This window comes from Salvelinus fontinalis, chromosome 20 (assembly GCF_029448725.1).
Source record: "Salvelinus fontinalis isolate EN_2023a chromosome 20, ASM2944872v1, whole genome shotgun sequence".
NCBI classification, from domain to species: Eukaryota; Metazoa; Chordata; class Actinopteri; order Salmoniformes; family Salmonidae; genus Salvelinus; species Salvelinus fontinalis.
In genome coordinates this window covers 18,709,535-18,734,943 of record NC_074684.1, presented here as the reverse complement: position 1 = coordinate 18,734,943, position 25,409 = coordinate 18,709,535, and the positions used below count along the sequence as shown (strand labels likewise).

At 46.9% G+C, this 25,409-nt stretch overlaps 2 protein-coding genes across 4 annotated transcripts in view; one reads left to right on the top strand and one right to left on the bottom strand.

Annotated features, from left to right (window-relative positions):
• aig1 (androgen-induced 1 (H. sapiens)) overlaps window positions 1–25,151 on the top strand; it is a 63,114-nt gene extending 37,963 nt beyond the window's left edge. For both annotated transcript variants that reach the window (XM_055872709.1, XM_055872711.1), the window contains 3 exons: window positions 832–947; window positions 23,170–23,333; window positions 24,436–25,151. In XM_055872709.1, coding sequence (XP_055728684.1) covers window positions 832–947; window positions 23,170–23,333; window positions 24,436–24,470 — 315 coding nt within the window. In that variant the 3' untranslated portion in view covers window positions 24,471–25,151. The remainder of the gene's footprint in view (window positions 1–831; window positions 948–23,169; window positions 23,334–24,435) is intronic.
• LOC129817449 (uncharacterized) lies at window positions 3,170–16,603 on the bottom strand. 2 transcript variants are annotated; one of them, XM_055872706.1, is made up of 2 exons: window positions 6,846–16,603; window positions 3,170–6,565 (listed from the first exon to the last, which is right to left on the bottom strand). In XM_055872706.1, the coding sequence occupies exon 1, from the start codon at window positions 10,473–10,475 to the stop codon at window positions 8,031–8,033; it is 2,445 nt and encodes an 814-aa protein (XP_055728681.1). In that variant the 5' UTR covers window positions 10,476–16,603; the 3' UTR covers window positions 3,170–6,565; window positions 6,846–8,030. Both variants share the same exon structure in this region, with proteins under 2 accessions (XP_055728681.1, XP_055728682.1).
• Window positions 25,152–25,409: the final 258 nt, after the last annotated feature.

Sequence of the window (25,409 nt, the reverse complement as noted above, 5' to 3'; positions counted from 1 at the left end):
TAATGGTTCTATTCCTGAAAGAGCGCAGGTGGTCTATAAGAACAGCAGATGAGTCATGAGCACATTGATTAAAGAGAGGGAGTTGATCGTCAGGGAGCATCACTTAGTGTGTGCGGTAGGGGCGACAAGGTGGGCTCTACCGGGTCCCAGCGGTCTGCTGGTTCAGCTAGGTGAAAAAACATGGTCAAAAATAGCAGCACACACACACCACGAAATATTAAAGGATATTAATAGTTAATGTTGTCTCTCTGCCCGCCCCTCTGCAAACACATCTGTACCACGCTGGAGCATCCTTAGCGGCAGACTCCAAACAATATCTGATCCTTTGAGCACATTGGCCCCACATCCTGAGCCAAAGCAAGCAGATTACTGAATTATTGAAAGTCACAACACTAAAATGTCAGCGAGGTCCATCAGACAGACAACATAAGAGGAGAGCGGTGGGGATTTGAATCATGAGACACTCACTCTGGAGCCAGAGCACTCGTCTCTACGCAGCAGCATCACACGTCATCTGTTTAACGTCTCCCACACACGACTCGATAAAAAAAAAATGTCATTACTCTCTTATGACCCTGCGCTCAATGTCCCAGACTGACAGAGCTTCTAGACTCCCACTGTTTACATGAACTTATCTATAGGCTGTCTGCCTGAGTACCTCATCATAACATCTCTCTCTCTCTCTCTCTGCTGTAAAGCCATTTGTGTGTTACTAATGTATCATGTCTCAATCGTTGTCACTGAGCCGGAGGTGAGACATGTACCATGTCGCTAATACCAACTAGCTATCTGTGAGTGGCTAACGAGTGTTCTCTCTGTTCTCTGCTCCAGCACACAACCGTCCTCCCCTTCATCATCATTGAGATGAGGACAACGCATCACCAGTATCCCAGCAGGCCTTGTGGACTGATAGCTGTGTGCAGCTTTGCCGTGGGATACGTTATATGGTAAGAGCCCCTTTCCTCCAACAATGGCAGGCTGAACTCTTCCTCGGTTTGTGTTGCTAATTGATAAGAAACCATAGAAGGCTAGCCCTGGGCTAAGGGAGATTTAAGCGAGTGTTCACACTTTCATTCTAAAGTGGGCTAGCATCAACCCCTGCTCCGGAGCAGGGTTAGTACCGACCTTTCAGATTTAGACCCAGATCAAACACGGTGCCAAAATAGCCAGTGTGAAATAGGGTTAAGAACAATGCCTAGAATGCTTACTGTTCAATCATAAAAGCTGAAATGTCACTTAATTGACATATGCTTGTGATGCCTGTAATCGTTCTGCATGTTATTTTGATAAGTAAATTCATGCTATTTAATCCTTCTTCCTGAGGACAAAAAACAAAACATTGGTTGCTATATCTAACAAAAATGGTTGCTATACAGCAGGCTGGCTACCATCTTCTCACTTCAACTAAAGGTCAACCAAAGCTAAAAACTCATCAGCTGGAAGGGCAGCAAACGCTCCATTTGTCTGTTTCCATAGATGTTCTATTTACATATAATTGGATATATCCATAATAATAGTATTGTTGCATGATTTCGCCTGGATCAGAAAAGTTGATGTCTCATTCGCCATAGCACACTCTGTACAGGGGCGAGATCGAATTTCAAAAGTGAAACATTGTTTCTGAGGTCAGACAGGCAAACAGCAAGTTTTATACAAACCATCACTGTTGGAAATCAATGCTGGGCTAGCTAGAAGCAAGATGAAATAATGTGTTAATGAATGTCTAATTGCTTATATTATTGTGTTTGTCCATCTGTCATTTTTATTGTAAAATACTGGCAGCACTGTAGCCAGAAGGTTACTGTAAATTTACTTACAGCACATACGCCAGTACATTACTGTAGATTTACAAGACCTTTACTTTAACACAAATTTACAGCATATTACTGGAACACCTGACTACAGCGACATGCTGTGTTTCTAGATTTTACAGTGGAAGCACAGTGGTTAGTAAAATCTTGCAGATTTACAGTGCAAGTAGCTTGTGCTAACGACGGGCAGTATTTCTGTTACGTGTATTTGATATACTGTATGTATTTCAAAATGTGCAATTACAATTTATTATTTGTATTTCACTGGCCTGAACTACAATTCATGTGACCTATTTTGTAACGGTTTAATTAAAATACACGTATTTTCTAATACAAATATATACTTGCAAGTAGCCCACATAACTACAACATTCTCTGTAACGGTAACATCATCTTTTTACTTGCTATGACTATGGTATATTCTTGTTTAACTTAGTTTAATACGCTGGCTGTAAGTCGCTCTGGATAAGAGCGTCTGCTAAATGATCAAAATGTAAACGTGAAAATGGACACTTGCAAAGCACGCTGGATATTATTCTAAGCACCTTTGCCCCCAAACAAGGCCACATTTGATTAAAATACAAATAGTTTGAGGGCAGAGCTCAGTAGAATAATAACCAGCAGTGTGCTTTGCAAAACATTTACATTTTGGTCATTTAGCAGATGCTCTTGTCGAAAGCGACTTACAGTCAGTGCATTCATCTAAGGTTGATAAAAAAAAGCACATCACAGTCATAGCAACTAACATGTTCCTGTAACCATTTGTGGGAATGTGTTGTAGTTAAGGATACATTGGTCTTCCCCATATCCTGTATTTGTTACAAGTTACCTTTGAATGTATCTTTGCCTATCTCTGGCTACATTACTGTAAAATTCACAGTAACTTCCCACCAGCTTCCTGTAAGTGTCACGCCCTGACCATAGAGAGCTTTTTATGTCTCTATTTTGGTTTGGTCAGGGTGTGATTTGGGTGGGCATTCTATGTTCATTTTTCAATGTTTTCTATTTCTTTGTGTTTCGCCGGGTGTGGTTCTCAATCAGAGGCAGCTGTCTATCGTTGTCTCTGATTGAGAACCATACTTAGGTAGCCTTTTCCCACCTGTGTTTTGTGGGTAGTTATTTTCTGTTTTGTGTTCCTGCACCTGACTGTTTCGGTTTTCGTTCATTCTCTTTGTTATTTTTGTTATTTAGTGTTCAGTTGTAATAAAAAGCATGAACACTTACCACGCTGCGCTTTGGTCCGATCCTTCAACAGACGACCGTTACAGTAAGTTACTGGAAAATGCAGAGTAATGACAGTACAATACTGTAAAAGTAGGCTACTATACTGTAAGAAAGCAAATGCTACTGTAATCATGTTGATATTTTACAGTACTTTACTATAATTACATGGGATTAGTACAAGCAGGTTGGCTGCTAGGAATTTGTATATTACAGCCTATTTATGAATATGTGGTGTTTTATATCACTTGTACTTCTAGAAGCCTAAACAAAAGCTCCCAAACTGGCTGTGATTGCATTGCAAAACATATCAAAAAGGACATGGCTTAATATCCAACCACTAAAGGTTCAAGACTTGCAGCTACTCTGATCCGTCCCATAATCTGTCCCCTATACATTTAATTGTTAGGGAACTACTACCCCATATCACTTAAATTTGTACAGCACTCTCACTAAGGGGTGCAACAATTATAGCCTCTTACAAGGCACACCTCAAAATTTGTTAATGAGCCACAACAATACCATGCACCCACTGTATATTTACAGGATGAATATACAAAAATATGGTATGGTACTGCATTCTGTGGGCTACAGCATTCTCACTAATAGGGTGCAACAAATATAGCCTCTTACAAGGCACACCTGTAAAATGTTACTGTAAAATTGTTGTAATTCTACAGCAGTGTAGCAGAATGCCATTGAGCCCTCATAATGCATTGCTCTTTACAGTACTGTACTCTAATATAGAGTTACAGTAGCTAACTAAAAGGTTTGCTCTAAATGTACAACAATTTGTTAGAGTGCAGTGCTTTGGAATACAAGTGTGAATCCTTACCACAGGGCTAAAGCTTAGCCCAGGTTTAACAAATGCTTGTGTGAACACAGGCTAAACTAGCCCAGGGCTAAGATAGCCGGGGGCTCAGAACAATGCAGTGTGAAAAGGCCTAAAATGTTATTGTCCATTTCCACTTGGGGCCATTAAAACAGACCCTTGAAAACAGGCATAAGACACATAAGAACATACTGTACAGAACAGAGAAATCATCACAGTAAAAATACTGTATACTGTGTGTCTTGATGATGAATGTGACTGATCTTTGTGGCTAATGAGAAGACAGGGATGTCCAGCCGCCCTGCCTCTCCCCACTGCTTCTCCAGGCCCGGAGGTCTGGCAGCTAGCTCAATTCCCACGTTCCTCATGGCTCTGTCCCTCCACGCACTTATGATGGATGACTTTCTCCGAGCATGATAACACACAGTCTCTGCTGCAGAAAAAACAGCCTCTAAACCTCCTCTATCAGTCAAGAAAGAGAGAGAGGGGGATCTGTCTCTGGTCTGGCAGAGAGGCCTACCTTGTGACAACACATGTTACAGAACCAGAGAACCAGACCCTAGTCCTGAGCACGGCAGATTTAATGCTAACAGAGAGGAGAGGCTTGGAGCCGAGGGAGCCCTCTACTGCAGCCGTAGCTAACCAGGGCCGACAGCAAGGAGAAGGGGGTTTGCCAGACCCACCTGACGTGTAGGAGCCTCAGGCAACAAACACCTCTCTTCATTTTAATCCCTGGCTAAAATTAAGATGATTATATCCCCATACATCTCACAGGGTTAGAGAATCTGTCTCGTTTCCCTATGCTGGAGTTGGATAAATCCATAGCCAGTCTTCACTGGTGGCACCTTCATTGGGGAGGAAGAACTCGTGGTAATGGCTTGAGCGAAATTAATAGAATGGTATCAAATACATCCAACATGGTTTCCATGTGTTTGATGCCATTCCATTTGCTCCGTTCCAGACATTATTATGAGCTGTCCTCCCCTCAGCAGCCTCCACTGGCTGCCTTAAATGGGGATTCCCAGCCAGGGAGTTACAGAGAGCAGCAGCATACCACCCTGCATACCACTGCTGGCTTGCTTCTGAAGCTAAGCAGGGTTGGTCCTGGTCAGTCCCTGGATGGGAGACCAGATGCTGCTGGAAGTGGTGTTGGAGGGCCAGTAGGAGGCACTCTTTCCTCTGGTCTAAAAAATATCCCAATGCCCCAGGGCAGTGATTGGGGACACTGCCCTGTGTAGGGTGCCGTCTTTCGGATGGGACGTTAAACGGGTGTCCTGACTCTCTGAGGTCATTAAAGATCCCATGGCACTTATCGTAAGAGTAGGGGTGTTAAGCCCGGTGTCCTGGCTAAATTCCCAATCTGGCCCTCAAACCATCATGGTCACCTAATAATCCCCAGTTTACAATTGGCTCATTCATCCCCCTCCTCTCCCCTGTAACTACTCCCCAGGTCGTTGCTGCAAATGAGAACGTGTTCTCAGTCAACTTACCTGGTAAAAAAATAAAAAAATAAAAAAATAAAGAGGGGGAGGGGAATAGACAGAGAGAGAAAAAGATGTCAAGCCTAAAATAGGACGATAAAAGCTTCAGTGGCAGACATGTCTGATCTGTACAGTCTGTCAGACACCAAAAAATTGTCAACTGATGAAATGCTATGTTACTAAAATGAACATCGCATGTAGGGATTTCCCCTGAATCCATAGAGTCATAGTCTAAAATCCCCCTTGGTTAGGAAGGAATTATACGGTACGTAATAAGAGGGTAGAGGTCAACGGATGTAACAACTAATGTAACTGTTAGACAAACCACCTTGTTTACCCCCACATGTGCAACTTGAATACCTAAAAGTGCCATTCAACTAATTGCCCAATTATTGAATTCAGCTAATTGGAGCATTTACATAATTCACCGCCTTACTGACGCCCAACAGCTTCCGTCTGTGGACTCAAGTATGTGCAATCACTTCATATTAGTGGGATCAGCTGTATTGTGCAGCAGCCTCGGGCCAGGGTAAGGGCCAGTCCAGTTTCACCTTGAGTGATTGCTTTGGAATCAGTGGGCTAAGGGGAGGCTGTGAGTGGGCCAGCTGACGCACTGGACTCTGTCGCCTCTCACTAATGTGCCCTTGTCCAGTACTGTATGCACTCTCTCTCCCTGAGATCTCCCCTGGCAGTGTCTTGCTCCTTGAGACCTGCCCTGGCAGTGTCTCTCTCTGAATCAAATCAAATCAAATGTATTTATATAGCCCTTCGTACATCAGCTGATATCTCGAAGTGCTGTACAGAAACCCAGCCTAAAACCCCAAACAGCAAGCAATGCAGCCCAAAACCTAGGAGGAAACCTAGAGAGGAACCAGGCTATGAGGGGTGGCCAGTCCTCTTCTGGCTGTGCCGGGTGGAGATTATAACAGAACATGGCCAAGATGTTCATAAATGACCAGCATGGTCAAATAATAATAATCACAGTAGTTGTCGAGGGTGCAGCACCTCAGGAGTAAATGTCAGTTGGCTTTTCATAGCCGATCATTAGAGAGTTGAAAACAGCAGGTCTGGGACAGGTAGCACTTCCGGTGAACAGGTCAGGGTTCCATAGCCACAGGCAGAACAGTTGAGACTAGAGCAGCAGCACGGCCAGGTGGACTGGGGACAGCAAGGAGTCATCATGTCAGGTCGTCCTGCGGCATGGTCCTAGGGCTCAGGTCCTATGAGAGAGAGAAAATTAGAGAGAGCATACTTAAATTCACACAGGACACCGGATAAGACAGGACAAGTACTCCAGATATAACAAACTGACCCTAGCCCCCCGACACATAAACTAATGCAGCATAAATACTGGAGGCTGAGACAGGAGGGGTCAGGAGACACTGGGCCCCATCCGATGATACCCCCGGACAGGGCCAAACAGGAAGAATATAACCCCACCCACTTTGCCAAGGCACAGCCCCCACACCACTAGAGGGATATCTTCAATCACCAACTTACCATCCTGAGACAAGGCCGAGTATAGCCCACAAAGATCTCCGCCACGGCACAACCCAAGGGGGGACGCCAACCCAGACAGGAAGATCACGTCAGTGACTCAACGCACTCAAGTGACGCACCCCTCCTAGGGACATCATGAAAGAGTACCAGTAAGCCAGGACCTAGAACAAGCATCTCTGTTTTGTCCGAGTTTAAAAGTCGAACGTTTTCAGCCATCCACTTCCTTATGTCTGAAACACAGGCTTCTAGCGAGGGCAATTTTGGGGCTTCACCATGTTTCATTGAAATGTACAGCTGTGTGTCATCCGCATAGCAGTGAAAGTTAACATTATGTTTTCGAATGACATCCCCAAGAGGTAAAATATATAGTGAAAACAATAGTGGTCCTAAAACGGAACCTTGAGGAACACCGAAATGTACAGTTGAAATGTACAGTTGATTTGTCAGAGGACAAACCATTCACAGAGACAAACTGATATCTTTCTGACAGATAAGATCTAAACCAGGCCAGAACTTGTCCTTGTAGACCAATTTGGGTTTCCAATCTCTCCAAAAGAATGTGGTGATCGACAGTATCAAAGGCAGCACTAAGGTCTAGTAGCACGAGGACAGATGCAGAGCCTCGGTCTGTCGCCATTAAAAGGTCATTTACCACCTTCACAAGTGCAGTCTCAGTGCTATGATGGGGTCTAAAACCAGACTGAAGCATTTCGTATATATTGTTTGTCTTCAGGAAGGCAGTGAGTTGCTGCGCAACAGCTTTTTCTAAATTTTTTGAGAGGAATGGAAGATTCGATATAGGCCGATAGTTTTTTATATTTTCTGGGTCACGGTTTGGCTTCTTCAAGAGAGGCTTTATTACTGCCACTTTTAGTGAGTTTGGTACACATCCGGTTTATGTATATATTATTATTATGTTCAACATAGGAGGGCCAAGCACATGAAGCTGCTCTTTAAGTAGTTTAGTTGGAATAGGGTCCAGTACGCCGCTTGAAGGTTTAGAGGCTATGATTATTTTTATCATTGTGTCAAGAGATATTGTACTAAAACACTTGAGTGTTTTAGCATCTGGATTAACGCTCACCACCCGTCCTAGCTTGAATTGGCCCCTCACTGCATTTTGGTCACACAACCAGACAATATCTCCGACAGCAACGTTGCGATATGAAGTGTGCCATTTACTTCTCAGAAATAAGTTTGGGCCGGCAAGCTGGCTCCAAGACCTCCAGAATTTGTTGACCTGGTTCTGCATCTCTTGTAAGGGTAGTTCGCAAAGTCAAATGTTCTGATCTCACCGCTTGGAGAGGCCCGGCCCAGGAGAAGTGTGTTGGGTGACACATACTGCACGCTTTCTTCATGGCTCTGCACCCTGGCATCTATTGGGCATTCGTTGGCAAGGTTTGCAGCAAGTTGTAGTGTTGTCTGAAGCTCGCTGTAGCTAAGGCCAGTGTTGTTGCCCAGGCTCTGCAGTGCCTTCTTGAGAATGCGAACAGCGGCTTCAGCAGCCCCATTTCGGTGAGGTGAGTCAGCAGGGTGAATTGTCCACTCCCATTTGGTACCTTTTTGAGCCGACATCTCTTCTATTGAAGTTCTATTCTGAGCATCCAGGAACTGGTACAGCTCTCTTAGGATAGGTTTGGCACCGATGAAGTTTGTCCCCGGGTCGGACCAGATCTTTCTTGGGTGCCCTCTAAATGCAGTAAAGCGTTGGTAAGCCATCAAGAAGCTCTCTGTCGACATTGTGTTGACCAGGTCTGCATGAATTGCCCTGCTGGCCATACAGCTGAAGACGACACCCCACACTTTCATTGAGACCCGTTTCTTGATGTCATCTTTGACAAGGTACGGTCCGAAGAGGTCGACTGTAGTGAACTCGAACGGAGCTGCAGGTGTGGCTCTTTCAGCAGGTAAGTCAGCCATTACCTGTTCGCACCTTCTTGCTCTTGACTTTTTGCAGAAAAGGCAGTTATCAACTACTTTTTGGGAAATTTTTCTTCCTTGGATGACCCAGGCTTTCCTCCTCATTTTCAGCAGGGTTGCAGCCACACCTTCATGACCTTCATCGTGCGCCTCCCGTGCCAATAAAGTAGAGACCCATGCATTGAAAGGCAGAAGGGGAACTGCAGCGCCATCCTCCCTGAAGCCATGGATTCTCCCACCGCAGACTAGTAACCCAGATTCTGGCTCTCTGTACACAACCAAGCGGTCCGTAGTGGTAGTTGGGAACGTCACCCCCTCTTGAGCAGCAAGATAGATGTCTCTTATTGCCTCTTGACGTTCTGTGGCGGTGATAACTCCTTTTGTGGGAATCGCCTCCCACTTTGGGGTCTCCATGGACTTTGTTGCAGATCTAAACTTTTTGGCGGCTCTCCAGATAAAAGCAACAGTCTTGATTAGACACTTTAGGCTACTAAAGCGCCTCTCATCCACCAAGTTTAGGACAGCTGCACCAGCAGGAAATCGTCCCACAAGACTTGGAAGACTTCTTTTCGCTTGAGCTCTGGTGAGTGCTGCCACAAATGACTTCTTTTGCATATTGTTAATGCTCTCTCGAGCTGTCACAGACACATATTTTGTCGACATAATTGGCCACTCGCTCTCTGGAAGATATAGAAACTCTGGCCCTTGCTGCCACTCTGAATGGGCATCAAGATCCTTTGGCCCAGCTCCTCGAGTGATAATGTCGGCTATGCATAATGGTCCAGGGATCCACCACCAGTCCTGTAGCCGTGTGCTCTCTTGGATCTCTCCAATTCTATTAGCGAAGAAAGTCTGAACTCCATAGCTTTCTCGCTGGATAGCTCCAAGAACAGTCTGACTGTCTAAAAAATGGTACCACCTTTTTATCTGGATCTGGGTATGCTGTTCAAAGTACTTTTTCAGGCGGCTTGCAAAGACTGCACCGCAAAGTTCTGCTTTGACTGCATCCCCCTTCTGGTCTAGTGGTGTCAGCTTTGCTTTTGACTCCACTAGTCGAATTGTTAATTGTTTGTTGCAGTTCCACCGCAGGTAGAGGACAGCACCATAGGAGCTTTCACTGCCATCTGAAAAAGTGACAGCGACTGGTTCAGTTGTTGCCTTTGGTGGAGTAAGAGCTCTTGGGAACATTACTTTGCTTAGCTGGACGTACTCCTCAAAAATTCCAATTGCATCTTTGCGGAGCTCATCCGACAGGGGAAGGTCCCATGTGTCCTTGACCATGCTGCACTTTGATTTTGCCTCTTGGAATGCCCTTCGGACCAAGATAGCCCCTCTTTGCTTTGATGGCGTTGTCAGGCCAACTGGGTCGTACAAACCAGCAACTTGACTCAGCAGTTCACGTCTTGTCAGCGGGTCTGGTGTCTGTGCTCGTACTTCTTCTAGCAGTAAGTCTTGCCCAAGTCTCATCTTTTTCTTCCGCCTGGAGAAGTTGACCCTCACCATGACATGCAACATGTCTTCATCCACAATGTAGCCGAGACCGAGCGCCTTGTTGTCTTCCTCCTTAAGCTGATTTGGCAGGACAACAATATTTGGTGATGTCTTTTCTCTTTCTCCTTTATTTTGGCCTGAGAAGACCCAAGGCTTCAGTGCAAACCCTCCTGCTTTTAGAATCAGCTTCACATTCTTTGTGATGACTGAGTTTTTCATGGCAGTTGTGGGATGTCAAGATGTCATCGACGTAGCTGTGCTCATGTAATACTTGGCATTCATCTGTGAGGTGGCTGAATTGAGGCAGGTTAGCCGTCTCCCTCATGGCCAGTTGTGCTATGCACCCTGCTGGCTTGTCCCCGATTATTCACTCTGGTTATGGCGTATTGTTCTACCTCATCGCCCTCTAAATCCTGCCACAAGAACCGGTGTAGATGGACTTCCCTCTCCTCGAGCCACACAGAATTGTAAATTTTTCTGACGTCTCCTAGAGCGGCGTAGGAGCCTTGGCGGAACTTGAGGAGGACAGCTCGAATCGGATTTAGAACGTCAGGGCCTTTCATTAGAAGGTCATTGAGACTTTGGCATTTGTACTTCTGACTGCTGTTCCAGACAAGTCTTACCGGAGTTGTAACAGAGTGGGGGTTTGGTGCGATAAGATGACTAATATACCAGACAGGTCCATTCCAGTTGGTTAGATCCTCTTTGGTCAGCTTTCTTGCAGCCCGGCGGTCAACCATTTCGTGGACTTGAGCACCATAGGCTTTTTTCCACTGCGGTTCTTTGGCAAGCTGTCGCACTGTTCTGAGAAAGGTTGCCTCCACTGCTTTTATGTTGTTTGGCAATGTAGATGGGTCAATGAGCCATGGATACCTTGCATGCCAGTGTGGACTATCACTGTGGTCATCAGCACCAACATAAGTCAGGCCACCCTTAACAACTTCCAGCTCCCTTTCTTCAGCCAGAGTAATTTCTTTGCCACCAAGTTGACAACTGCAGCAGCGACATCCTCCACATTTTGGGGTGCAGGGGGCGCCAATGCTATCCCATCTCCACCACTCAATAAAATCCTGAGTGGAAATAGCAGAATAAGAAGACTTGATGGTAGGTTTGGCGCAGATATGTTCTTTATACATCAATGCTGCTGTTCTCATGGATCTGGTGAAGTGCGCTCTGGACTGGTGTGCTGTAACTGTAGCCTCTTCAAACAGACCAGGGTGTGTCCCTGCAATTGTCTTTCCCAATGGCCCTTCCCATAGCACAAGGTCCCCAACAGTGCGTATTTTCTGTGGGACCAGTCGCCCTTCCTTATGGCTTATCAAAAGCTGTATATGTCTTGGTCTAACAAGTTCATTTTGGGGGACATCTGAAAAGAATTTTTGGAGTCTTTTGGCTGTCACATGTTTGTGAATCTCTGCAATGCTGTCCAAACCATAGCAGAGGAGTTGGTGGGATCTGACATTGCCTTGCTCTGTGCGGACCCGGATCTTTAGGAGGTACCGTTTTGTGGTGACTTGAACTTTCATTCCTCCCACACCATGGACAACAAGGGTTATGGCTTCACTTCTAAGGTTCAATCGATCAGCTGCATCATGAGTTATATAGTTTGTATCCGATGCCAGGTCGATCAAAGTCCCAACTTTTTGTCCTGCATTGGCCGTGACCTCTAAGAGCATCATGATGACTGGCCACTCCACTATTCCATTCTCTGCTAGAAGACTGGGTTGGTTGGACACAAGAGAGGTTCTAGCTATAGTGTTGCAAAAGGCATTGCAACCCTTCTCTGCAAGTTCGGGTGAGAGACTTTTAATGAACTCTTCTTGGGCTTGGGTATAACGCTCTCTTGTGTCACCTCCCACTTTGCTATTATTGGACCTCTGGACAACATTCCCTTTGGATGTACCAGCTCTCGGGCAGAGGTAATAGTGGTGTTCTGCAGCACGCTGTTCTATGCAGTCTGGCCTCCTGCACAGAAACTCTGATTTACAATAGTCACCTTCCTTGTGAATCTCCAGGCATCTTTTGCAGGCTCCCAGCTTCCTGACAGCATCTCTTTTCTCTGACAGCTTAAGCGTGCGAAACTTTTGGCAGAAGTATAGCCTTTTCTTATGCTTGCAGTCTCCGCAGACCACACATCCTTGAGCCTGGTCGCTTAGTTGGGTGGAGGTTCTGGTTCGAGCTTGCCGAGGTTCAGATTTCGGTTTTGGTTCCTCCTCTCTCAGTTGGTCCAGCTTCTCATAGATGGCTTCTTGACCTTGAAGAAACTTGGAGGTAGTCAAATCGCTTATCTTCTTCAGCTTCATCAACTTTGCCAGCTACATGAAGAAGCCATTCCTTCATCAGGCCATCAGGAAGTTTACTCTCTATTGTCTTTGTTACAAGAGGGTTCTTTATAGCACCGGTCTTGCCAAGCTCGTTCAGATCGACCAGGGCTTTTTCTACTGATTGGATGAGCTCAACAATCCTCCTGGGCTGGTTACCTTTAACTGCTTGGAGTCTTCTGAGCTCTTCTACTATCTCAAGGGCTACAGTTGTCTTATTTCCAAAGCGGTTCTCCAAGACCCGGAAAACCTCTTCAGCAGTTGTGTAAGTTGTCAGGTGAAGGTCTCGTATGGTCTTCTCATCCACACTGTCGAGAAGTTGGAACTTTTTAACCTCTCTGGATCCAGTAGGTTCTCCCTGCATCTGGAGCGCTTCCCAGTCTTTTTTCCACCGGTGAAACTCTCGGCGGATGCCAGAAAACTTTGGGAGGGCAGCAGGCTTTAATTTAATTGCTGGTGTGGCCACAGAACTGTTTGAAGTAGTACTCAATCTGCTGGTTTCTCCTCTAACGTATGCCCCTGTAAAGTCTGCTCGTCTTATTGTGAGATTTGGCAGGATAGTTTCAAGGTCTTTGATACGACTCTGGAAATGTTGTTGCTCTGCTGGGGGGGCCCAGCACTTCCAATGTTTATGCACCTCCTTCGCAGCCTTCACAAGTTTCTCTAGTTGTCCGATCATGAAGAGATATGCATCTGGGTTTTTACTTGGGTCCACAGCTCCCACGTTTTCTGATTGTGACTCTGCTGTTGTAATTGCTTGTGTCAGTTCATATTCCCCGAAATTGGCCCACAATGTCTTTTGTATGAGGTCCTTTAGCTCTTGCAGTTTTTTCTCACACTCATTGGCTGTTTTGACCAAGTCAGACTTCTGCTGCTCGCTCAACTCCTCTGCATCAGAGTTTTCTTCAATACATTGCCCCTCTACATCATCGTTGGCTTCCAGGACTTTGCCAGCTTCTGCAGTGAGCTTCCTAAAATTGTCTCTGAGCTCCTCTTCTGACATTATTGTATGCATTCGTAGCACATTATTGGCCAGACGGGAAAACTGACGCTTCGCTGATGTCCTTGCGGTCTTTAGCTGCTCCACCAGTAATGAATCAGCCATTTCAATCACAGCAGCAGGCGGGAACAGTCTTTACTTGTCTCTCTGGACACGTGTGGTCACTTTTCTGGTCCTTTTCCAGTCTTGAGCCACGGTTTTTCACTGCCAAATTTGACCTCTTTCTTGTGCAATTCCCCACTTGAAAAGGACAGTCCCTCCACATGAAGATTTTAACTGGATTTCACTCAATAAACAGCCATGGAATCAGTTGTTTGTCTTTTATTTACCATTCTTTGGTTGGCAGTAAACAGGTGAAAAACCTCAAAAAAGAGATGACAAATACAAGTTATTATTTGAGTTGACAGCCTAATTAAATACACAAAATTATCCACATTCATCTCAGATAAACACATTTCTGCCATTATAAAATACAAGGTTTCCACTTTTAAGCAAATGTTTCCCAAAATAGAAACCCACCATTTTTAATCAAATGAGCAGAATCAGTATATTTTTATCTAAATTTGCATTTTAGCCAAATACATTCAAAATATTTTTAGTAGTAAAACATTACATTTATTTTCTAATCAGTAGTTTTAAGCAGACAAATCTTACATTTTTTAGCCAAAGATTTTTTAGACTATACATTTGTTACTGAATTAAGAACTTGGTTTACTAAGATTTCTACAAAGTTTAAATTACTTAACCATTTCAAACAAGTTCTTTGTCAACAATGAATTTAGCTCGTCTTACTTTTCCTTTATACCCCACAAACAACATTTGAAGTTATAAATACTACTGCAAAAGTCCTATCAAAGTTAATAGTTAAGAGTCTGTGTTTTCCAGAGTATCATTAGCAGTGCACTGCTTAAGTCAGTCTAGCAAAGCATGGCCAATATGGCGCTTACCGGCTGTCTTTCACAGTTTTGTGGAGGGCTTGGACTTGCACAGTCACCTTGATCACAAAGATGAAGTTTCCTTGGTCTTGTGGTGCTATAAATGCTCCTTTCACTGTGGTCTAAAGACAACAGTAGAGCCAGGTGCTGGCACGCCCAGATTGCCTGGAAGATTTGTTCCACCTGGTTCACCACTGATTGACATTTCGGTGGCAGACTGGGAAGATAGCTTGGAGTATATCCACACCTGCTCCATTAACTCCAGACATCGTCTCATTCAATTCAAGGTATTACACAGATTACACTATTCCAAAACCAAACTGCATAGGATATTTCCTGATACATCCCCTATGTGTGATAAATGTCAGGCTGCACAGGGTACACTTCTCCACTGCTTTGCCCTATGCTCTAGCTTGTATGGTTACTGGTGTGGAATTTTTAGGATCCTCTCTGAAGTTCTGGAGACTTCAATTGACCCAGACCCGCTTCTGATAATCCTGGGAGTGTCTGATTCCCTAAACGGATTAACCAACCCTCAAAAACAACTCATCTCTTAGTCTCATTTCGGCAAAAAAACTAATCTTGTTGTTTTGGAAAAAGAGGGAAGCGCCCACTACCAAATTATGGCTCAGCGAATTGGCAAACACTGTACACTTAGAAATAATTAGATATATTCGGAACAATACACTATCAACATTTGATCAAATCTGGCAGCCTTTCCTCTCTTACTTGGACCATTCGGCGCTGTGAATTTGTACTTTTTAACTCACTCTCAATTGTAATATTTTAATCCACCTTTGGGCAGCATGTGCTGGCACCGCCACCCGAGCAGTCGGGAGGGGAATAAGGGGAAAGGATAAAGGGGGGGAAGAAGTGGGGGAGGGATAAAGGGGGGGAATAAGTGGGGGGTGACACCTACCCTCTTTCTTTCTACCTGTCCTTGTTCTGTATGTCTTGTTTTGTTTTGTAATATTTGTTTTGTACCCAGAACTCTGTGTCTTGTTGTTTCTGTCTGCTCTTTTATGTTTAGATAAGAATTGTATACCTGTCTTGTGTGTGTTCAATAAAAAATATTTGAAAAAAAAAAAATTGTTGGATTGTTCTTATTTTCCTCAATTAAGTTGGAAAAATAGGATGATCGAGCAGCAGAGGGCTCTTCGATACTGCACGGTACTGTCTTTCCAAGCTAGTCGGAAGACTTCCAGTTTGGTGTGGCGCCATTTCCGTTCCAATTTTCTGGAAGCTTGCTTCAGAGCTCGGGTATTTTCTGTATACCAGGGAGCTAGTTTCTTATGACAAATGTTTTTAGGGGTGCAACTGCATCTAGGGTATTGCGCAAGGTTAAATTGAGTTCCTCAGTTAGGTGGTTAACTGATTTTTGTCCTCAACGTCCTTGGGTAGGCAGAAGGAGTCTGGAAGGGCATCAAGGAATCTTTGTGTTGTCTGAGAATTTATAGCGCAACTTTTTATGCTCCTTGGTTGGGGTCTGAGCAGATTATTTGTTGCGATTGCAAACGTAATAAAATGGTGGTTCAATAGTCCAGGATTATGAGGAAAAACATTAAGATCTACAACATTTATTCCATGGGACAAAACTAGGTCCAGAGTATGACTGTGGCAGTGAGTAGGTCCAGAGACATGTTGGACAAAACCCACTGAGTCGATGATGGCTCCGAAAGCCTTTTGGAGTGGGTCTGTGGACTTTTCCATGTGAATATTAAAATCACCAAAAATTAGAATATTATCTGCTATGACTACAAGGTCCGATAGGAATTCAGGGAACTCAGTGAGGAACGCTGTATATGGCCCAGGAGGCCTGTAAACAGTAGCTATAAAAAGTGATTGAGTAGGCTGCATAGATTTCATGACTAGAAGCTCAAAAGACGAAAACGTAATTTTTGGGGGTAAATTGAAATTTGCTATCGTAAATGTTAGCAACACCTCCGCCTTTGCGGGATGCACGGTCTCTCTGAGACCTCTCCTAACAGTGTCTCTCTCTCTGAGACCTCTCCTAGCAGTGTCTCTCTCCCTGAGACCTCTCCAAGCAGTGTCTCTCTCCCTGAGACCTCTTCTAGCAGTGTCTCTCTCTCTGAGACCTCTCCTAGCAGTCTCTCTCTCTCTCAGACCTCTCCTAGCACGGTTTCCCTCTCTCTCTGTGACCTCCCCTAGCAGTGTCTCTCTCTCTGAGACCTCCCCTAGCAGTGTCTCTCTCTCTGAGACCTCCCCTAGCAGTGTCTCTCTCTCTGAGACCTCCCCTAGCAGTGTCTCTCTCTCTGTGACCTTCCCTAGCAGTGTCTCTCTCTCTGAGACCTCCCCCCGCAGTGTCTCTCTCTCTGAGACCTCCCCTCGCAGTGTCTCTCTCTCTGAGACCTCTCCCAGCAGTGTCTCTCTCTCTCTCTGAGACCTCTCCTAGCAGTGTCTCTCTCTCTCTGAGACCTCTCCTAGCAGTGTCTCTCTCTCTCAGACCTCTCCTAGCAGTGTCTCTCTCTCGGAGACCTCTCCTAGCAGTGTCTCTCTCAGACCTCTCCTAGCAGTGTATCTCTCTCGGAGACCTCTCCTAGTAGTGTCTCTCTCTCGGAGACCTCTACTAGCAGTGTCTCTCTCTCGGAGACCTCTCCTAGCAGTGTCTCTCTCTCGGAGACCTCTCCTAGCAGTGTCTCTCTCTCGGAGACCTCTCCTAGCAGTGTCTCTCTCTCTGAGACCTCTCCTAGCAGTGTCTCTCTCTCTGAGACCTCTCCTAGCAGTGTCTTTCTCTCTCTCTGAGACCTCTCCTAGCAGTCTCTCTCTCTCTCTCTCTCTCTGAGACCTCTCCTAGCAGTGTCTCTCTCTCTGAGACCTCTCCTAGCAGTGTCTCTCTCTCTGAGACTCTCCTAGCAGTGTCTCTCTCTCTGAGACTCTCCTAGCAGTGTATCTTTCTCTGAGACCTCTCTTAGCAGTGTCTCTCTCTCTCTCTCTGAGACCTCTCCAAGCAGTGTCTCTCTCTCTGAGACCTCTCCTAGCAGTGTCTCTCTCTCTCAGACCTCTCCTAGCAGTGTATCTCTCTCTCGGAGACCTCTCCTAGCAGTGTCTCTCTCTCAGACCTCTCCTAGCAGTGTATCTCTCTCGGAGACCTCTCCTAGCAGTGTCTCTCTCTCGGAGACCTCTCCTAGCAGTGTCTCTCTCTCTCTGAGACCTCTCCAAGCAGTGTCTCTCTCTCTCAGACCTCTTCGAGCAGTGTCGCTCTCTCTGAGACCTCTCCTAGCAGTGTCTCTCTCTCGGAGACCTCTCCTAGCAGTGTATCTCTCTCTCGGAGACCTCTCCTAGCAGTGTCTCTCTCTCAGACCTCTCCTAGTAGTGTATCTCTCTCTGAGACCTCTCCTAGCAGTGTCTCTCTCTGAGACCTCTCCTAGCAGTGTATCTCTCTCTGAGACTCTCCTAGCAGTGTCTCTCTCTCTGAGACTCTCCTAGCAGTGTCTCTTTCTCCGAGACCTCTCTTAGCAGTGTCTCTCTCTCTCTCTCAGAGTTCTCTCCAAGCAGTGTCTCTCTCAGACTTGCCCTAGCAGTGTCTCTCTCAGACCTCCCCTAGCAGTGTCTCGCTCTCTGAGACCTCCCCTAGCAGTGTCTCTCTCTCTGAGACCTCTCCTAGCAGTGTCTCTCTCTCTGTCTCTATCGCTCTGAGACCTCTCCTAGCAGTGTCTCTCTCTCGGAGACGTCTCCTAGCAGTGTCTCTCTCTCGGAGACGTCTCCTAGCAGTGTCTCTCTCTCAGACCTCTCCTAGCAGTGTCTCTCTCTCAGACCTCTCCTAGCAGTGTCTCTCTCTCTGAGACCTCTCCTAGCAGTGTCTCTCTCTCGGAGACCTCTCCTAGCAGTGTCTCTCTCTCGGAGACCTCTCCTAGCAGTGTCTCTCTCTCGGAGACCTCTCCTAGCAGTGTCTCTCTCTCGGAGACCTCTCCTAGCAGTGTCTCTCTCTCGGAGACCTCTCCTAGCAGTGTCTCTCTCTCGGAGACCTCTCCTAGCAGTGTCTCTCTCTCGGAGACCTCTCCTAGCAGTGTCTCTCTCTCGGAGACCTCTCCTAGCAGTGTCTCTCTCTCGGAGACCTCTCCTAGCAGTGTCTCTCTCTCGGAGACCTCTCCTAGCAGTGTCTCTCTCTCGGAGACCTCTCCTAGCAGTGTCTCTCTCTCGGAGACCTCTCCTAGCAGTGTCTCTCTCTCAGACCTCTCCTAGCAGTGTCTCTCTCTCGGAGACCTCTCCTAGCAGTGTCTCTCTCTCGGAGACCTCTCCTAGCAGTGTCTCTCTCTCGGAGACCTCTCCTAGCAGTGTCTCTCTCTCGGAGACCTCTCCTAGCAGTGTCTCTCTCTCGGAGACCTCTCCTAGCAGTGTCTCTCTCTCGGAGACCTCTCCTAGCAGTGTCTCTCTCTCGGAGACCTCTCCTAGCAGTGTCTCTCTCTCGGAGACCTCTCCTAGCAGTGTCTCTCTCTCGGAGACCTCTCCTAGCAGTGTCTCTCTCTCGGAGACCTCTCCTAGCAGTGTCTCTCTCTCGGAGACCTCTCCTAGCAGTGTCGCTCTCTCGGAGACCTCTCCTAGCAGTGTCGCTTTCTCGGAGACCTCTCCTAGCAGTGTCTCTCTCTCTCTGAGACCTCTCTTAGCAGTGTCTCTCTCTCTGAGACCTCTCTTAGCAGTGTCTCTATCTCTATCTCTCTCTCACACCTCCCCTAGCAGTCTCTCTCAGACCTCCCCTAGCAGTGTCTCTCTCTCGGAGACCTCTCCTAGCAGTGTCTCTCTCTCGGAGACCTCTCCTAGCAGTGTCTCTCTCTCAGAGACCTCTCCTAGCAGTGTCTCTCTCTCAGAGACCTCTCCTAGCAGTGTCTCTCTCTCTGAGACCTCTCCTAGCAGTGTCTCTCTCTCTGAGACCTCTCCTAGCAGTGTCTCTCTCTCTGAGACCTCTCCTAGCAGTGTCTCTCTCTCTGAGACCTCTCCTAGCAGTGTCTCTCTCTCTGAGACCTCTCCTAGCAGTGTCTCTCTCTCTGAGACCTCTCCTAGCAGTGTCTCTCTCTCTGAGACCTCTCCTAGCAGTGTCTCTCTCTCTGAGACCTCTACTAGCAGTGTCTCTCTCTCTGAGACCTCTCCTAGCAGTGTCTCTCTCTCTGAGACTTCTCCTAGCAGTGTCTCTCTCTCGGAGATCTCTCCTAGCAGTGTCTCTCTCTCGGAGACCTCTCCTAGCAGTGTGTCTCTCTCGGAGACCTCTCCTAGCAGTGTGTCTCTCTCTCTCTCTCTCTCTCTCTGAGACCTCTCCTAGCAGTGTCTCTCTCTCTGAGACCTCTCCTAGCAGTGTCTCTCTCTCTCTGAGACCTCCCCTAGCAGTTTCTCTCTCTCTGAGACCTCCCCTAGCAGTTTCTCTCTCTCTGAGACCTCCCCTAGCAGTGTCTCTCTCTCTGAGACCTCCCCTAGCAGTGTCTCTCTCTCTGAGACCTCCCCTAGCAGTGTCTCTCTCTCTCTGAGACCTCCCCTAGCAGTTTCTCTCTCTCTGAGACCTCCCCTAGCAGTTTCTCTCTCTCTGAGACCTCCCCTAGCAGTGACTCTCTCTCTGAGACCTCTCCTAGCAGTGTCTCTGTCTCTCTCGCTCGGAGACCTCTCCTAGCAGTGTCTCTCTCTCTCTGAGACCTCTCTTAGCAGTGTCTCTCTCTGAGACCTCTCCTAGCAGTGTCTCTCTCTCGGAGACCTCTCTTAGCAGTGTCTCTATCTCTATCTCTCTCTCACACCTCCCCTAGCAGTGTCTCTCTCACACCTCCCCTAGCAGTGTCTCTCTCTCGGAGACCTCTCCTAGCAGTGTCTCTCTCTCGGAGACCTCTCCTAGCAGTGTCTCTCTCTCGGAGACCTCTCCTAGCAGTGTCTCTCTCTCGGAGACCTCTCCTAGCAGTGTCTCTCTCTCTGAGACCTCTCCTAGCAGTGTCTCTCTCTCTGAGACCTCTCCTAGCAGTGTCTCTCTCTCTGAGACCTCTCCTAGCAGTGTCTCTCTCTCTGAGACCTCTCCTAGCAGTGTCTCTCTCTCTGAGACCTCTCCTAGCAGTGTCTCTCTCTCTGAGACCTCTCCTAGCAGTGTCTCTCTCTCTGAGACCTCTCCTAGCAGTGTCTCTCTCTCTGAGACCTCTCCTAGCAGTGTCTCTCTCTCTGAGACCTCTCCTAGCAGTGTCTCTCTCTCTGAGACCTCTCCTAGCAGTGTCTCTCTCTCTGAGACCTCTCCTAGCAGTGTCTCTCTCTCTCAGACCTCTCCTAGCAGTGTCTCTCTCTCTGAGACCTCTCCTAGCAGTGTCTCTCTCTCTGAGACTTCTCCTAGCAGTGTCTCTCTCTCGGAGATCTCTCCTAGCAGTGTGTCTCTCTCTCGGAGACCTCTCCTAGCAGTGTGTCTCTCTCTCTCTCTCTCTCTGAGACCTCTCCTAGCAGTGTCTCTCTCTCTGAGACCTCTCCTAGCAGTGTCTCTCTCTCTGAGACTCTCCTAGCAGTGTCTCTTTCTCCGAGACCTCTCTTAGCAGTGTCTCTCTCTCTCTCAGAGTTCTCTCCAAGCAGTGTCTCTCTCAGACTTGCCCTAGCAGTGTCTCTCTCAGACCTCCCCTAGCAGTGTCTCTCTCTCTGAGACCTCCCCTAGCAGTGTCTCTCTCTCTGAGACCTCCCCTAGCAGTGTCTCTCTCTCTGAGACCTCCCCTAGCAGTGTCTCTCTCTCTGAGACCTCCCCTAGCAGTGACTCTCTCTCTGAGACCTCTCCTAGCAGTGTCTCTCTCTCAGACCTCTCCTAGCAGTGTCTCTCAGACCTCTCCTAGCAGTGTCTCTCTCTGGGACCTCCCCTAGCAGTGTTTCTCTCTCTGAGACCTCTCCTAGCAGTGTCTCTCTCTCTGAGACCTCTCCTAGCAGTGTCTCTCTCTCTCAGACCTCTCCTAGCAGTGTCTCTCTCTCGGAAACCTCTCCTAGCAGTGTATCTCTCTCAGACGTCTCCTAGCAGTGTCTCTCTCTCGGAGACCTCTCCTAGCAGTGTCTCTCTCTCGGAGACCTCTCCTAGCAGTGTCTCTCTCTCTGAGACCTCTCCTAGCAGTGTCTCTCTCTCGGAGACCTCTCTTAGCAGTGTCTCTATCTCTCTCTCACACCTCCCCTAGCAGTGTCTCTCTCACACCTCCCCTAGCAGTGTCTCTCTCTCGGAGACCTCTCCTAGCAGTGTCTCTCTCTCGGAGACCTCTCCTAGCAGTGTCTCTCTCTCTGAGACCTCTCCTAGCAGTGTCTCTCTCTCTGAGACCTCTCCTAGCAGTGTCTCTCTCTCTGAGACCTCTCCTAGCAGTGTCTCTCTCTCTGAGACCTCTCCTAGCAGTGTCTCTCTCTCTGAGACCTCTCCTAGCAGTGTCTCTCTCTCTGAGACCTCTCCTAGCAGTGTCTCTCTCTCTGAGACCTCTCCTAGCAGTGTCTCTCTCTCTGAGACCTCTCCTAGCAGTGTCTCTCTCTCTGAGACCTCTCCTAGCAGTGTCTCTCTCTCTGAGACCTCTCCTAGCAGTGTCTCTCTCTCTGAGACCTCTCCTAGCAGTGTCTCTCTCTCTGAGACCTCTCCTAGCAGTGTCTCTCTCTCTGAGACCTCTCCTAGCAGTGTCTCTCTCTCTGAGACCTCTCCTAGCAGTGTCTCTCTCTCTGAGACCTCTCCTAGCAGTGTCTCTCTCTCTGAGACTTCTCCTAGCAGTGTCTCTCTCTCGGAGATCTCTCCTAGCAGTGTGTCTCTCTCTCGGAGACCTCTCCTAGCAGTGTGTCTCTCTCTCTCTCTCTCTCTGAGACCTCTCCTAGCAGTGTCTCTCTCTCTCTGAGACCTCTCCTAGCAGTGTCTCTCTCTCTCTGAGACCTCTCCTAGCAGTGTCTCTCTCTCTGAGACTCTCCTAGCAGTGTCTCTTTCTCCGAGACCTCTCTTAGCAGTGTCTCTCTCTCTCTCAGAGTTCTCTCCAAGCAGTGTCTCTCTCAGACTTGCCCTAGCAGTGTCTCTCTCAGACCTCCCCTAGCAGTGTCTCTCTCTCTGAGACCTCCCCTAGCAGTGTCTCTCTCTCTGAGACCTCCCCTAGCAGTGTCTCTCTCTCTGAGACCTCCCCTAGCAGTGTCTCTCTCTCTGAGACCTCCCCTAGCAGTGTATCTCTCTCTGAGACCTCCCCTAGCAGTGTCTCTCTTCTTTGAGGGCACATTACCTCAATCCACTGTCATTGATGGTCCTTCTAATGTCCTCTACCACTGCACTGTATCGGTAGTACTGTATGTTCAAGTATAGCATTACATGTACTGTATGATCTGATCTTACATCCATTTCAGTGGTTCAGCATAGTTTAGGACAGGTACGTTTATATAATCATCTCACTATTAAAAATGTTTAGTCTGGATTCCTACAGTAAGACAACCATGTGGGTGTGCTGTCTGTCAGACACTCACTGGACCAGATTGACTTTATGAAAGGGATGTGGCTGGATACTCTCGAAGGCAGACAGACAAAGTGACAGAGACCGTGGGTGTATGGCAGCAACAAAGGATCTCCACTTTGCCAACTTTGAGCCTCTACTGACACAGACAGCTGGCTGTAATATTAAAGTATAAACTTTCTGCACTCTCTCTTTCCTTATATCGTTGTCCTCTATCTCACCCCTACCTCCCTCTCTCTCTCCTGTCAGGATGTGCTGGGTGAACCATGTGACCGGTGTGTGGGTCTATCCCCTGTTGGAGCAGATCAGTCCCCTGGCGAAGGTGGCCTTCTTCTTCTGCCTCACTGTCCTGATTAACATCTACTACGTCCTGGGAGAGATCCTCAACAGCTACATCTGGGACGGCTCCAAATGTAAGCCCTCAGGACGTCTGGCAGCCGCGTGTGTGTGTGTGTGTGCGTGCGTGCGTGCGTGCGTGTGTGATAGCCACAGTGCGAAGCCGAATAGCATGTTAAGGGCCTGTACTGGCGCAAATCCCTCCACAGAATCCCTGTGATTTCAGAGCCTCTATTAGTTCTCGCACTCACACCAGCACTCACCCACACACACAAGTGCAAACTTGTGCAAAATGTGTAACACACTAACATATATACTCACACACACACTGCACATACACTCGCACACCTACACACAGGAGTACACACTTGAGCTATCACACACACACATTCCTGTACCCATTTCCATTAAAAGTGCGGGCTGGGAGGTCTGTGGGAGTAGTGCTACCTGCGGTGCTGAGTAACAGATGGGAAATGAGAGGAGAGAAGAAGAGTAGACTGCAGCTAGCAGACACCAAATCCCTCAATCCCTCCTCCTCCCACCTGTTTGACACTGACCCACAAATCAGCACAACCATTCCATTTCCTATCACAAACTTCTACATCCTTTGATCTGCTCACTATTCCCTCATCTCTCTATCCATTCTCATTTCTCTTGTCCCCTCCGGTCTCCTCTTCTCCTCTCCTTTCTCTCTCTCTCTCCAATCCTCTCCCCTTCACCCATGTTCTCTCCTCTTTCTCCCTCTTTTCTTTCTAATCCCTTCATCCTCTAGCCCATCCTCTCTCTCCCACTTCACTTCTTTCCAATCCACTCTCCCTGGCTCTCTCTTTTGCAATCCCCTCTCTCCTCTCCTTGGTTTAGTCCTGCTGTGACTTAGCTCCATCCTTCAGAGCTCATGTTCCCATCTCACCACTCCAACATAACCTCAATTTGCCCAAACGGGACATTTTATGATAGATATGAGGCCAATTGGTCAGCTATGAATGTTCAATTGGCTTTTCATTTTGGATATAAAGTGATATTTGCGACTATGGTCTCTGAAAACTCTCTACATTTACAAACTGTTAATATTTCTGTTCTCTGTCTTATACAACTTCATATTCCCCTCAACACCACTGATTTGAGTTGTGCACGATTAAAGTAGAGAAAACCGTGCATTGATATTTCTCTGTCTTCCAGGTGTTCTAGACACAGACAAGGCTAAAGCCGACTGAAAGCCAACACGTGTGGGAACCTTGCCATCAAGTCAAGACCCAGTCCTCACTGGGTTGCCGCAAAGACAGGCAAAATCCCGACCCGGACTGCAGAATAACAACCACTGTGTAAATAAATTATGGAAAACTGTGGGAATATTATGTTGGCTTTTAAAGCTGTGCGGAGTCCTCCTCTTAAAATCGTTGAGACTGTAGCTAAGAACTGATGCCTGTTTTCCGTCGATGACAAGGTGGGATATGAATTCACCACCTTTCTATTTACTGGCGGTATTACGATGACATTACATTTACCCACTTATTAGTATTTAATCATCCTGTTCATCCACCTCAAAGGCTCAAGTTATCTGAAGACAGAGTATACTGTATTAATTGAATGAACAAACTGCTACAGTATGATATTAATCTTAAGATGCTTAGACACACCAGCAGAGTTAGCAAAAGCCATGTATTCAAATTCTCTTCTTTTTTTCTTTTCACTGGAGTGCTTTCCAGCGAGGGCATCTCCTACAGTGGCATGAATGATAGCCTTTTCCTGGATGTGTAGTGCCTAACAGCTGTACCACAGAATGTTATTTTCTAGGACAGCCAGACTGGCAGCTCCGCTGCTCTAAAATACAGTTTTGTAAAAAAAGGATGACCGCATTTAAAGTGTATGGTCTTTCAATAAAAAGGTGTTATTTAGAGCGAGTCAGAGGTGTCGTGTGTGTGCGTCAGCCAGTCTCACTACAGCTCTTCTCTTCACAGACTCACATAACACTAAGTTCCACGGGAATGACGGCCCAGCCATTCAATTAAAAATAACCACACGTATGATTTCATTTTTGCTCTACATTTTCACTGGCAATTTCTGCCTTGCTTTTTCAGATGCACTCTGTCCAAACATAACAATTCCTTTGTGCAGCGCTGGACAAGCTCTTAACGAGAAACACACACATTCCA